The 14647-nt window shown below is 37.4% G+C and overlaps 1 protein-coding gene across 1 annotated transcript in view; it reads right to left on the reverse strand.

Annotated features, from left to right (window-relative positions):
- nr3c2 (nuclear receptor subfamily 3, group C, member 2) overlaps positions 1-13889 on the reverse strand; it is a 69604-nt gene extending 55715 nt beyond the window's left edge. Inside the window, exons 1-2 of the mRNA XM_059554283.1 lie at positions 13519-13889; positions 6469-8251 (exon numbers count right to left, since the gene is read on the reverse strand). Of these exons, the coding sequence (XP_059410266.1) occupies positions 6469-8231 (1763 nt within the window). The 5' untranslated portion in view covers positions 8232-8251; positions 13519-13889. The remainder of the gene's footprint in view (positions 1-6468; positions 8252-13518) is intronic.
- Positions 13890-14647: the final 758 nt, after the last annotated feature.

Here is a 14647-nt window from a genome sequence, read left to right on the forward strand (position 1 = left end):
TAATTATTATCTGATTCATTTAAATATGATATTCCAAATTGCATGGAGGCTGTTTACTGCCTCAGGGTTAAAATTTTTTTTTTTTAAATAAGAAATAAGTCATGCTGTGAAATATGATAGTGATGTGTACAGAGATTTGTAATTGTGTGAAATAAAGTTGTAATCTTGAGAAATAAATCTTCAATTCCTAGATATATTTACATTATGAGAAATAAAGCCATAATTGTTTAAAATAAAAAAATTAATTTAAAGTTGCAACTGTGATATATATACAGTGGGTTTCAGTTGTATGAAATAGTCAAAATCATAAAAGATAAATTTGCAATTGTGAGATTTAGTTACATTACAAAAATAAAGTCACAGTTGTATAAAGCAAAATTAAGTCACACTAAAAAATATAAAGTTGCAATTTATGTGTGAAATAAAAGTCATATTCATGAGAAATAAATTCATAATCACAAGATTTAGTTGTACATTACGAGAAATAAAGTAGCAACTGTTTAAGATTAGAAAAAAGTAATATTGTGAAATAGAAAGTTGCAATTTTGTGTGATACACAGTAGGTTGTAGTTACTTGAAATAAAGCTCTAAACATGACAAATAAATGTATAATTTCGATGTATGGTTACATTGAGCCAAATAAAGTCGTACCTGTTTAAAATAAGAAATAAAGTCACACTTTGCAATATAAAGTCATACTAAAATATAAATTTGCAATGAGTTGTAATGTGTGATATAAAGTCATAATTATTTTGTGATTGCAAGATATAGTTACATTACAAGAAATTAACTGACAACTGCAGAATAAGGTTGCAAGAAGTCACATTGTGAGGTAAAGTGACAATGGCAGATTGCAAGCTACAGTACGAGAAATAAAATGGCACTTTATGAAATATAAAGTTCCAGTTTCCTTACTGAAACAGGATCTCTTAATACTGTGCTTAATACCTGTATAGATTCACATGTTGCTCTTTTAACCCCACCATTTTTCTTTCCTGTAATAGAAGCCACTGAACTTCCTGCTGAGGTTTACTCTTGTATTTGAGGCTGCACTACAGATGTGTACACTTGATATAGTGTCTTTTCTATAAAGTGCCATCTAACACCTTCCTGTGTTTTTTTACCTGTTGGTTCAGTGTGTCACTGGCTGTCTCCAGGGCATGCAACGTTTATGTGTGAACCCTGTGACTTGCAGCTTAGTCATATCAAAAAGCCTTTTCATTTTTATGGGCGCAACTCAAGACCCAACAAAGCCCAACAGAGCTTGTGTTTGTTTCCCACGTCTGATGCCACAGTGTTGACCGTTTTGAAAGATTTATCAAGCATACTAAAGTATGGTCGGCCTGTGCGAGTGTAGCAAGTAAAATGCACATATAAAGTATTCTTGCTCCTTGCGTCTCCCTTTTAACTGAGCTTGACCCACATTGGCAAGAGCTCAGGCTTAAAAATTATCATTCAAATTCAAAGTGCCGTTTGATTAACGGCTTCTGAATTTGTCAATCAATCCAAACCACATGTCTGATTCACCTGGTTTCATCCACAAACTTAAGCCGCTTTTGACAGTGCTTAAGCTTATTTTCTAAAAATTAAGCAACCTACAATTTGACAAGAATGATCAAGTTACTCTTTTGTTTGTGCATTCATGCACAGCTAACAGCAGAAAACAGCAGCGCTGTGACTCTCCGTGAGAAGTAGCAGTGGTCACATGACCTGCCTATGCAGCGCTTTTGATTCAAATGAATCAAAGAATGCATTCAAATAACACTCTGGATTGTTTGTGAAGTCTCAGTCTGCTCACTGCTTCAAAGAATTTGTTTGTATTCTCTACTGAATCCTTATGAGGAAAAATCACGCTTACGAATTTGTATCTCAGATCAACTCATGCACACATTACAGAACGGACTTAAATTGTCATTTTCAGTACAATGGTTCATCTGCCTAAATGTCCTTATAAAGTGTTTACACAATAAATTATAGTCACTTGTATATAGACACTTACTGTCTTACATCTTACTGTCATGATTTTTTTCAAGGGTTTGTTGTATTATTTATTGTGTGGCTTGGCCACATGCTAGTAAATAATAGAGATCTTAATCAGTATGAAGGATTAGTACTGGTGTAATGTGGGTAGATATGCCAGGACTACCTTGAAAGAATCTGGCCCAGCGTCAACAAATACTGTTTGAGGAAGAAGTTCAAATGAGGACAGCCATTACAAACTCAGAATCCCAAGCATACAGCAATTGCACTTTTAATAGAGTGCAAAGCATACTTGTGTGAGCTTGTGTGTGTGTGTTGGATTCAAGAGCATTTAACACCCTTCCAAATATCTCAAATATTAGTTTGCTATTGGCAATCAATTGAAGTGATTAGGCAACAAACTCATCATTTTCTACATGTGATCACACATCGTGATACACTATCATGATTAAAAAAAAAACAGAAGCAACAAGCCAAAAGCATTCAATATTTACAATCTGTTTGTATTAAATATTTTAAAGTACAGTACATCAGACTTTGTGATTAATATTTCAATTGAAATATAGTTGATGTATATCATAAAATAAAAACTGCCTGCAAACTTACTACTCTACATCCGAACATTTTCTGCTTCATATTAATGCATCTGTGAACTGGAATTTTTTTTTTGGTGCCGCTGCACTTCTTAGTGCACTAGGTTGACCATGTACTGTATAATGCTTAAAGAGATAGTGTAACCAAAAATACTATTTTATTATTAATCAAGTCAATCCAAACCAGTTTGAATTTATTTATTCTGTGGAACACAGAACCACTACATTCAGTAACTATTGAATTCCACTGTATAGACATTTCTCGAAATATCATCTATTGTGTTCTTTAGAAGAAATGAAGTCAATCAGGTTTTTGGAACCACATGAGGGTGACCAATTACTCACACGATTTTCATTTTTGGGAGAACTGACTCTTAACAAAAAAAATAACTTTAAAACTTTTTTAAAAGTTAGGGAAGCGTTTAATAAGTGGTGAACAGGTGGCTGAAGTGATTTCCTGGGAGTCACAGGAACACATAATGACTTCCTGCACAATAACATTTTATAAGGTTTGGGATTAAATTGACAGGTAGAATTGCAAAGCAATATTGATCTCCACAGACATTTGTTACTCCCAAATAAGCAATTAAATAGTTTCCATCACTTGGTGCAGAACCCAGAGCAAAGTCTCTCCATACTCCCCACACTTCTCACTTCCATTTCCCACTTCTTCCCATTTCTGCTTCCCGTCACAAATGAACAGAGGTGTTGCCCCTGTCTGCAGCCCATCATGGAGAGGGACAGATTTTGTGAGGTTGGGATATAATTGGTATATTAGTATCCAGACACGTCCGAATTTATAAAATTTATACTGGCCATTAATTTTGTAGAAGAACATACAATTAAGATCTCATTAGTGCTCTCACAGGGATATGCCCTTTCATCTGCTGGAGGAACATTAAGAGTTGGCCAAACTCCAGAGCAAAGACCTCTCTTCCTCCTGCACCGCTGCTTCCTTATCATGCCTCCTCTGGCAGACTCAGTTCAGCCATATGGAATTCTGCTTTATAAAGAATATTTATTCCACATATTATTAAGACGTACTTTCAAATGTATTCTACTAGTTACCAGGCATAACTAAATTGTAAAACTTTGCACTTTTCACTAATTCTGTCATTTGATTTGACGACATGTCAGTTTCAACTGTATTCTTTATCAATAATTACATTCAGAGTGGTTCAAAAAGTTGTAACGGAAGTATCACTGCAGGTTGCATTTTGGCACCACTTTTTCATCAGTATACGAAAGAGAAAAACAAAGGCAAGAAGAGATTTCCCTTACGCTACCATGCACAGCTTGAAGGCACCAAACATTTTTTCTCTCCCCACCCCCACTTTACTGCCTGTGTCATTTTCTCGCTTGCCTTTCTCTTTCTTACTTTTTTCTGAGTTATAACATGTGATTGATTCAATAATGGCTTATAGTTAATGCTGATATCAAAGAAAGGACTCCTATGACGAACCTAATGGATTATGAAGGAGGCAACATTAAAAAGAAACATTAGAGAAAGACAGAGTAAACAAAAGAAAACAGTGGAAACATACAGAGATATTGACTGACCAGGAGTAATGTGTGATGTTGAGGGCCAGCTGAGGCCGACGTGGCAGTGAGCCATCCCACCTCTGACTGTCATCTGCTCTGACATTCTGGCTAAGCTGGATCTCATTAGGCTGAGGGTGACTTTGATCCTGTCAGCAGCGATGTGACTGCTACTATATAGGCTAAGTAAACTGCTGTATCATTGTAACTTTCATAGCTTGTTATCTATATTTGTAGTCCTTTTTACTCTTACCTGACTGACATCCCCCTAGAACCTGAATATTATATGAATATTAACCTTTCAGTTACACATGGAAAAAGAAGGTTTTAGATCAGCGCCTTCCGCTTCTGTCACTCAGTCATGGTTATTGATTTAAACTCAGTGACAGCATAGAACCATTGAGAGAGAGAGAGAGAGAGAGAGAGAGAGAGAAAGAGAGAGAGAGAAAGAGAGAGGAAGATAGCAAGAACATCAGAATTTTGCAGAGCCCAAAGGCAAATTATTATGAATGTCAAGGTTCTGGGTAAAAATAAAAATGCATTTCTCTTGATCATAGACCCTTGTTAACTTCTTTACATGATTGTGTGTGTGTGTGTGTGTGTGTGTGTGTGTGTGTGTGTGTGTGTGTGTGTGTGTGTGTGTGTGTGTGTGTGTGTGTGTGTGTGTTTGTGTGTGTTTATATATAAATATACACACACATATGTTCTGATTCTGATTTCAAATAAATGTTGTTTTTGAACTTATCAATGTATTGTGGTTTCTACAAAAACATTGATAGTGAAATGTTTCTGAACAATTCAAAATTAACAATAATAAATATACTACGTGAAAATATCTTATGTATAAATTCTCAATTTTTTAATTATCATTAACCTAGATTTAAAAAAGATTGCCTAGATTGAATAGCAAGCCTGCTTGACCACATTCCCTGTAACCTCTTATCCAAAAAGAACTGTACACATACATTAACAATTAAATAAGAGTGCTATGTAATGCTACACAAATCATAAACTTAAATAATTCACTGTAGCCTAGTAGCCAGTCAGAAGGGACTGCTTCATAATAGATGATGCTACTACAGTGGTGGGCTCAGCTTAAATCCACACTCTTATGTAAACAGACTTTTATGACTTTTAACTCTTTTGAAAAAAAAAATACATGACAAAGCTACAAACCTAGAGACAACTTACACATTTACGCTCTCTCGTTAGCCAACTTAGCGTTTCACATTTCCTGATATCATTAGAGTGGTAAAAAAGACACTCTATTTTGAATGAGTGCTTGGCTGACTGTTTCAGAGGACATCTGGGATGGGGTGAAAATCATTAGCTATACTGCTAGAGCTCGGCTAGCTGTAATTGCCTCGTCTCAGAATAGCATCAAATGAACACATTCTGAAAAGGGGGTTCAATGTATCACTCAGTTAACTCTATAACTCTTATAAAAGTTTTGACTGTCAGATGGGATATGCTTTATAGGTTATCCCTGTTTAGGGCTTCCTGCACTTTGCAAGCTTGTTAAAGATGTTACGCAACCGTATAATTTAAAGTCTGGTAAGCAAACATTTATGACTTCAGTATCTGGCGAGGATTTCCTAAGGCCCACTGCAGTTGATTCAGTGTTCACATGGCAGTGGCTAAAGTGGACAAGGTTGTAAAAAAAGTTGCATCCTCATGTTAATTCTACACTGAAGCACTGGGTTAGAAATAATCAGTTTCTTGTCTCAAATGATTAATTAAGCAACTTCTTCGATCTCTCCCATTGTTTGTTTAAAAGCCTTTCATAAAAACTGCTTGTTTATCATTGTTTCTGAGAGAAAGGTACTTGACCTACCATTAATTATGTATGACACTGGTGTATAATGACTGGACTCAATAAAAAAATGCACTTCTTTGCACAAGATCTTCCAAGGCCTTCTGATAACAACACAATAAGTTATGTTTATGTTCACAGACCCAGACAAAGTTCTGATAAGAAGGAAACTTTGCTTCCCTCCTATAAGGGAGCTTAGTAGAGCGAATGTTCTCCAGTGTTGGGTCGAGAACATGTGCTGGTTTTAAGTGTAGATTTAATGTACCACAAAATCAGTAAGTCCTATCCATTAAAGTGGAGAGGATGTTTTGAAAGCAAGCCATTTGTCTGTCAGTTAATCATATTGACTGGGAGCTTCCAGACAAATACAATTGATTTAGCCTAATTTTAGCAAATTGTCTCCATAGCATTTGTAACATTTGTTTAATTCTCACATGGTTTCATGTTTTGTTTTGTTTTTTCTCTTTTGGGCATAGGATTATTCTAATGTTTGAGCATAAAACAACACTACAACACATTAAAAACTCCCTGTGTGTGTCTTACCTTTCCAAGTTTTCTGTAAGGCAGACAGAGCCTGGATAGCCATCCCCTCTGGCAGAGAGAGGGCCCTGTGACAGGCCTGGGCGAGTTTTCCATGTCTCCATTAATCCAGTAACTGGAGAAATTAGATTCAACAAGGGGTTCGTCTGGTCCCTCAGATTGTGGCGTGAAAACGACATTGTTCCTTGCGCTCCGATCTGGTAATGAAATGAATGTCCACCTGAATTAACGCCAACAATAGCCGACGTGGGCACATTATTATTCTCTTGGTAATAGCTGCCATCACTGGTTTCCTGTTTAATCCCCTTAGTCAGGCCATTGTTAGGAAACACACCAGGTTCATAGTTGCCATTCAGAGACGAAACCGGAGGTCCCAAGATCCCAGAAAGACTATATTCGTCAATATTATTCCTCAAAGACAAGTATGTGGTCTCTGTTGATGGAAAGCAGCCTAGAGAGTGCTGCGGCTCTACAAACTGGAGGTTTGAACAAGTCACCTCTCTGTTCGGCTCTGTTTTAATGTGAGTTATGAAAGGAGAATGTGGCATGGCGCTTTTGCTGCTGCCTAGGCACATACTCCTGTAATCAGTGCCAGGTTCGTTTTTGATATATTTGGCCACTCCCATAGCATCCAAGCCGATGTTAAATATTTCCCCATCCACATTTTCTACCTTTGGGAACTCGAATGCCTTGAAGTCGTGCTCTTGGCTCTCAGGGCTGTTGACATCATTCTGAACTAGGCCCAATCCACTGGGAGGGCTAGAGACCGAGAAGCCCCTGGATGAGTTCCTGGGACTGGACATGGTCATGCTGCCAACAGTGGGTGGACTGGAGATGGATGGTCTAACGTTACAGGTATTGCCTCCATATGTTGTTGGACTTGAGACGGATGATCTCATGTTATTGTTACAGGAAAGCGGTGAGCTCACGCTACCTATGCTATGAGGGCTGGAAACTGGAGACTTCATAACACTGAGTGGACTGGCCAGTGGTGGTGATCCCACCATTCTGGACTTTACAGGGCTACAGATGTTGGGACTGGTGTGTTGACCTTGGGTCAAGTTTTTGCGGGCAGAAGCTAGAGATGGACAATCAGAGTCAAAGAAGGTGGGGCTGGTAGTGGATGACACCATGTTGTGTCCGGTAGGACTAGACATGGGTCCAGACCCATCAGTGCTGCACGAAAGAACAGTGGACAGAGCAAAGGGCACTGAGGCAGAGACCACATTGCACTCCTGAGGGCCACCATTGGGTAGCTGGACCCCAGGTGGGAATGAAGCTGGGGGAGCTTTCATCTTTGGACTCCCAGTCTTTTTGGACTGGCTGTCTTCAGTTGCTCTCCCACAAAGAGGATACGGTTTCTCCGGGCTACCCTGCCCTCCTGCAGTACCTTGTTGGGCAAAGCTAAAGTCTGCCTCCCTGGCAGCATTCATGTACAAGCCCATAGACTCAGCAACTGTTTTGGAGAGCTCCTTTGAGTCTGTTTCCGACTTGCGGTTGTGGAAGGAGTTTCTGAAGGAGGGAAAAGGTAACGGTTGATTCTGATTAACTCTAACCATTGTTGTCTCTGTAGTTTTAAAATTGTTGTCCTTGCAGGCAGACGGCATGTTAGTGGCATTGCTTGAGTTAACAATATCCATAAGCACGTCGCTGTTTGTCAGATTCTCTTCAGCAGAACAGCAATACTCCATGGTGTTCGGCATCTGTGCCCATTTGTTTTCTGCATTTGCCCCTTCACAGTAACTTTGGTATCTTTTAGTCTCCATACCTGGATCATTTGATAAACCTAATGGACCAATAAATTAAAAACATTTAGACTTTACATTCTAAATAGCAATATTTATATAGCAATAAACAAAGAAATTTCATTACTCTGACTGTCAAACCAAAGTGCACACATAATTATTATTCATTTCTGGTTTAATTTGTCTGTTTTTGGAAAATTCATTACAGAATTAATGTTTTCAGTTTTGTTATTACAAAGAAATGTATCATTTATGTATAAGTTTCGTTGGGTTTTAAGACATCTTGAAAAAAATGTTTGTATATAATTTTCTTTTGCACTTAATAAAGATATATATTTTTTTGGTTTTGTTTTGTTTTGTTTTGTTTTTTTATAACCAATTTCTATCCTTAGAATTAAATGGAATGCTAATTAAATGGTATTGCAAATGCTCTCGTCTTTAAGAATGTGAGGGCCACCCCTCTCTGTGCATCCCCATCTTATCATGATATGTGAATCCATTATAAATTAGCAAATTTGTAAATTAACTGTGAGAGTCTTTGCTTTGAGAAGTGCACTATGGAAGCAGATTAGATTCAATAATAATTCATGCAAAAGACACAGTGCACACATGCGGATCCTAATTCATGAAAAAAGAAAAGAAAATCCAATTCACGTGCACCAAATAAAAATAAATATTCATAAAATATGTTTCACAAAAGCAAAACCCAATTCACAGATGTACAACTGCGTACAAAAAAAAAATTAAAATCATGGACTGTGAATGTGTGAATCGCCTTGGATTTATGTGTGTATTTTTGAGACTTTCCTGGCAGCAAACTCCTCCCACACGGGACACATTTTACTCTTTAGCCAATCAGATTTAAGCCTGTCAAGCGACCAATCATAACCCGCTGTGGGCGTGCCTACCTGGATGGTACGTCATCAGCGTGAGACCATGGTTCAAGTCACAGTTCAGTAGAGCAGAGGTTTGTGTAGTTGATCGTTTCATGTCAGGTAACTAGCCTTGTAAAGGTGTATTGTTTTATCTTTGCATGCTTACTTAAAACTTGGAAGTAAAATCGGTCATTTAGACACACTCATTAACTTGACCAGTGTAACCCAGAGGCTGCTGTTTATTCCAGAGTGTGTTATGATTTAATATTGATCAATTCTTATGTTTATTTAATATATAATCAATATTCATGTGGATACCACATTAAGATATTAGATTCATAAAATAAGGTTTTGACTGATAGGAATCGGACATGTCATAAATAAATAGAAGATTATGAAAATATAGTTTTTGGATATTTTCCAAGCAGTCTCTTGTGTTTTTGTTTACTGAGGACATGAAAAAGCTGTATCAGCAGAGCTTGTCTTGTGTATAAAATCTTGGGATGACATGCATTCAGCTGATGATGTATGTAATAACATGCACACATTGGAAACCATGTACATTTTATTTTAGTTTGTTTATGCTGCAAATACTATTTATTCCAGAATTGTAGGGGCTGATGATATACAAATTGCAGAGACAACCCCTCACAACAAGTTATGAGGTGATATGAATCTAGAAGTTTTATCTGGAACTGTAACTCTTTCAAAACAGTCATGTTGCACCCCCATCCATTTTAAGAGTTTCGCCAGATTTTTTTAGTTGTGCATTATTACTAAATTTCTTTTAGAATGGTACCCTATGCCTTTGTTCATGTTAAGGCATAAAGCTTTGTTATGCATTGTTAAATGTTCTTGTTATTGTTCTGGTTTTATGTCAGAATTTAAACATTAAAAACAAGTCAGTTGTTACAGTGGCTGTATTAGATTTATTAATTTATTAAAGTTGAAGTTTATTAAAGGTTCTGATTATTTGGGGAATGAAATGTCCATGAAATGACCTGGCCATGATTAATTATAATGTGCCTGTAACATGAAATATGATTAGAAAATTATGAGGGAGTACAAACGCAGCACAACTACAGCTGAGATTGGCTCTATACCAGTTTGACACTGTGCTAGAAGTTCTTCAGTCAAAGGGAATTCAAACCTCATTTACACTGAATTTACAGAATTTGCTAGTATAGTGTCCCATTTAGAGTATTTAGCAATGTAAATTTCATGGCCGAATAATAAATACATGTAATACATTATGTGAAAAGTTAACTAATCAAATGTTTTAGATTCAGTCTTCACTATTTCTCTCTCTGTCAGGATGTGCCAGATTTTGGTGTTTAAATCCTGAAAAATGCATGGAAACCAATTAGTGTGTAATAATTAAACACTGCATCCTGTTGTACAAGTGGTAAGTACAAACACACCGTTAATCATACACTGAGTTCTCCTGAGGTCTATTCATCTTTATTTAAGTTATGATGATTAGGGCAGGGTCAGCGCTAAGTGGGCGTTGCTGAACAAAAACAGGGCAATGAGCAGAATTCTTTCTTCATTTTGGCCAATGTACGAAACATTGTGGCTGACACAAGACAGCTGCATTTTTTGCAACACTATCTGTATTCATAGCAGCCACTGGCTTACACTGATCATGTTAATGATTGTCTAAATGACAGATTTTACTTCCAAGTTTTAAGCATGCAAAGATAAAACAATACATCTTCACAAGGTTAGTTGCCTAAAATGAAACACTCAAAAGCACGAACCCCTGCCGTGACTTGAACCGTGGTCTCGAGCTGATGACGTAACATCCAGGTAGGCATGCCCACAGTGGGTTATGATTGGTCGATCAACAGGCTCAAATCTGATTGGCTAAAGAGTATGAGTGTCCCGTGTGGGAGAAGTTCGCTGCCAGGGAAGTCTCAAAAATACACACAAATCCAAAGCGATTCACACATTCACAGTCCATGATGAACTCATGAATTTTAAATATCCCACATATTTGTATACAGTTGTACATCAGTGAATTGTGTTTTGCATTTGTGAAACGTATTTTCTGAATGTATATTGTTTTTGTGAGAAAAAAAATTGTGCACGTGAATTGGGTTTCATAAATGTGGAATGGGATACGCATGAGTGCATCGTGTCTTTTGCGTGAATTATTATTGAGTCTAATCTGCTTCCATATGGCACTGCCTCTGCAGACATCAGGAGCAGTGATCCACATTCAAGATAGTTTTCATGGAATTCACTCGCCCTCTCATTGAATATAAATTGTGACCTAGCAGGTAACTTTTTTTCCAAGCAAATCCCTGTGCTTTACTTTGCCGCACTCTCTAACATCAGCTGCTATCTTTCTGCACCATAAAAAGTCCTTTACCTGCTAAAAGACAAAAGTGTAGGAGGGATGATAATAGGTCAAGTTCATAAAAATGTGCCTCTGCCCCTCATAAACTGTACATCCACGCACATACAGTTATATTATGTTCAAAGTGTTAATGGCACTGTAGTCTACTGTCAGGCAGTCTCATTACTGGTGATAATATTTTGTATTTATTATAGTATATAATAGAATGTGTCATTCCTTTGTTCTATAATCCTTTGTTTATGGATTATTATTATTAGCAGTGGTAATATGCATATATCTATATTTATATATATAGTTATATTATTTTATATTTCTAGAAAAACAGAAAGGATATAAAATTATTTTCCTATTACATTATCTTTGAACATATGTTTAACTAACAAAAGTGAATCCTTCTGTCCTTCAGATGGCAACGATATTATGTAAGGACTCATTTTAGCAGTGTTAAATTTAGTTATGTTTAAATAACAAATGTGTGCACCTTCTAAAATTCCAAATAGCCTGTAAGTAATTCATCTTGGTGCTGGCAGCCTGAACAAGCTTCCAAAAAAAAAAAAATTTGAAAAAAATTGGACTGAGACTTACAAAGCAGAGACGGCATCGGTGCATAAAGAACTGGTTTAAATCTGAAAACAGGGTGCAGGATTTAATGATTTGCATATTTGTTCAATTTCACGTATGTTATATTTTATTAATTTATTTATGGCTTGGGGCAAAAGAAAAAAAAGTGCATTTCTCACACTGTTGACAGCACCAAGAGGAGAAAGCAAACCGACCACACACACGAGCATTAGGGGAGGAACTAAAGATGGGGCAGAACCATGTTCTTTAAGAGTTTAAACTGTCAGTCATGTACAGTACATACAGACTTCTTTCACAATCTGTCCTAAGACTGGAACTGAGTAGTTCTTCTGTAGCTACATGTAGCTCATTAAGCATCGCACCTTTAAAAGCAAAGTCATATGGTGAGGACAGTGCTGCTTTAAACTTTGACGTAGTTTGATGTTTTTGTTTTGTTTTGGGTTTTTTTCCCTCCCTATCGTCTTCTTCCCACGATACCGTAGTTTAGCGTGAAGCCACTGGACAGAACTAGACACACAGTCGCCAAGAGTTTATCACGCCACTCACAGAATGGTCCCGTTGCTGTCAGACATTTATTTAATAAGCTTTGTAGCCACAATATTTCTGTTACGATCTTTAAAATCTCTGAATTACGAACTTGCTCTTTGCGTAGTCTGTACAAACTTAGTCAACTTTACGAGTAGGTTCGAATGCGTGAAACTTCATGCTGCATTGCACAGCGACCCCCAGAATGATGAATGTGACGCAGTTGTTTCTTCTGCAAAAGAGCCCCTGTTTAAATATCGTCGCGGTGCACTTTATTCATCGCATGACGTCACGTGAATCAAGTAGGCTATGCTTAAATATGCGGGATAAATATGCAGGAGGTGCGCGTGCATTTAAACAATAATAAATCGTATTCGCCTGTGTTCGTACTGTATGTGAACATCACTCAGAATTTTGAGTCCCATCTGGCTGAATAAACTTTCAGTTGCACTCAACTCTAGATGCTCCGACTTCTAGCACACGTACAGTAAATAAGAAAGGATGATATTAACGTTACACGAAATAATATAGCCTATCCCGTGAAGAACTTATCACGAAATCGCGCTAAGCTTTGATGTAACTATTTAAAACATGATGTAGGCAAAATTTGATGGAAAGCGTTGGCAATGGCGATGCGTTAAACAGTATTCACTCATCCTGACTCCTGCGAGGATTTAGTTAGTTTAGCCGAAAACAATGTTACAATGTTATGCAAAGATGTTACTAATTCATTGATTTGTGTTGTTGTTTTCTTTTTTCTTTCTTTTTCTTTTCATTGCTTAAAAGTGCATGCACTTCATGAACAGCATAGGGGTCCTGTCATGTGAAACATCACTTGTCACAAATGTGCAAGTTTTAGACAAGTTTGAAACGCTCTGCATTTGCAATACCTTCATACATATAGTAGGACTGCTCTGTTCTCCAGCGATATAATGCTAATATCAATAATATTAAGACATCTTACCGTAATTACGACATCCAATTGTGACAGTTATCTCTTCTGCTGGTCACTAGTAATCCAATGCAAAGAACGGAGAGAATGACATCAAACAGTGGCGTTAAGTTGTCTTTAGAAGTATTCCCAGTGTTGCGACTGCTTGCATGTACTAGTTTCAGTTGTGACAGCTGAACGCACCGCACACTGCCGCGCGCATGACGCGAGACCCTTAACGACAGCGCATTAGCAGTACAGTCATCAGACACTTCACCGAGACGTCCTGTCGTTTGTTTTCTGTTTACGTGCACATTGCTTCTAGATTGTTGAAGGCGCCCAACTGAAGACTAATACAAACAGCGGAGGACTCAGACAGACTTGCGTAGCGACGTCACTGTGTGCACATGGACCCTCCTACTGCAATGAGAGCTCGAGCGAGAGGAGGGAGGGAGGGAGGGAGGGATGGGGCGATGGGTGCGCTCAGGTATATACAGCTCTCCATCCAGAAGTAGGGCAAGGTAGTTTGATTACGCAGCCGCTAACCTGTGCATCTAGGACAAATTGATGTTCAAACATTTAAGTGCGTGAAATTAATAAATGTTACTCGATAAAACTAGATCGTTTAATCATGATTTAGTTTAATTAAACCATGCACTGTGCAATCACAAACCTATAAAAAATGTCATGCTGCAGAATAATAATAATAATAATAATAATAATAAAGTGTACATATTTAAAGGCTGGAAATGCAACTATAAATGTTGTCATCTGCACAAGCGGAGCAAAGAGCAATGAGTCAGAACTGGATTGATTAAGCATTAAATGACAAACTGATTTGAGTATAAGCACACACAAAAAAAATGTTTTGGTCCCCAGCCCTAGTCATGTCATCCTTAAGTGGTCTCTTAAAGTTGTGTGATTGCCTGCATTCTAAAGGAAGATAAACAAAACGATAGGTGTATTATTTTAATATATTTTCAGGCAAGTTGGATCTTATGATCTTGAGTTTAGTTAAAAACTACTGCATAAAGCAGTTGTGAATGTGGTTTGTGTGAATTCTTGGCTTGAGCTGATCATGACCATCAAAACTGCTTCATGTGCTGTCACTAACTTTTAAAATAGGTCTATGAATATATCTTTGCTAATTAAGCATGCCATG

This window comes from Carassius carassius, chromosome 7, assembly GCF_963082965.1.
Source record: "Carassius carassius chromosome 7, fCarCar2.1, whole genome shotgun sequence".
NCBI classification, from domain to species: domain Eukaryota; kingdom Metazoa; phylum Chordata; class Actinopteri; order Cypriniformes; family Cyprinidae; genus Carassius; species Carassius carassius.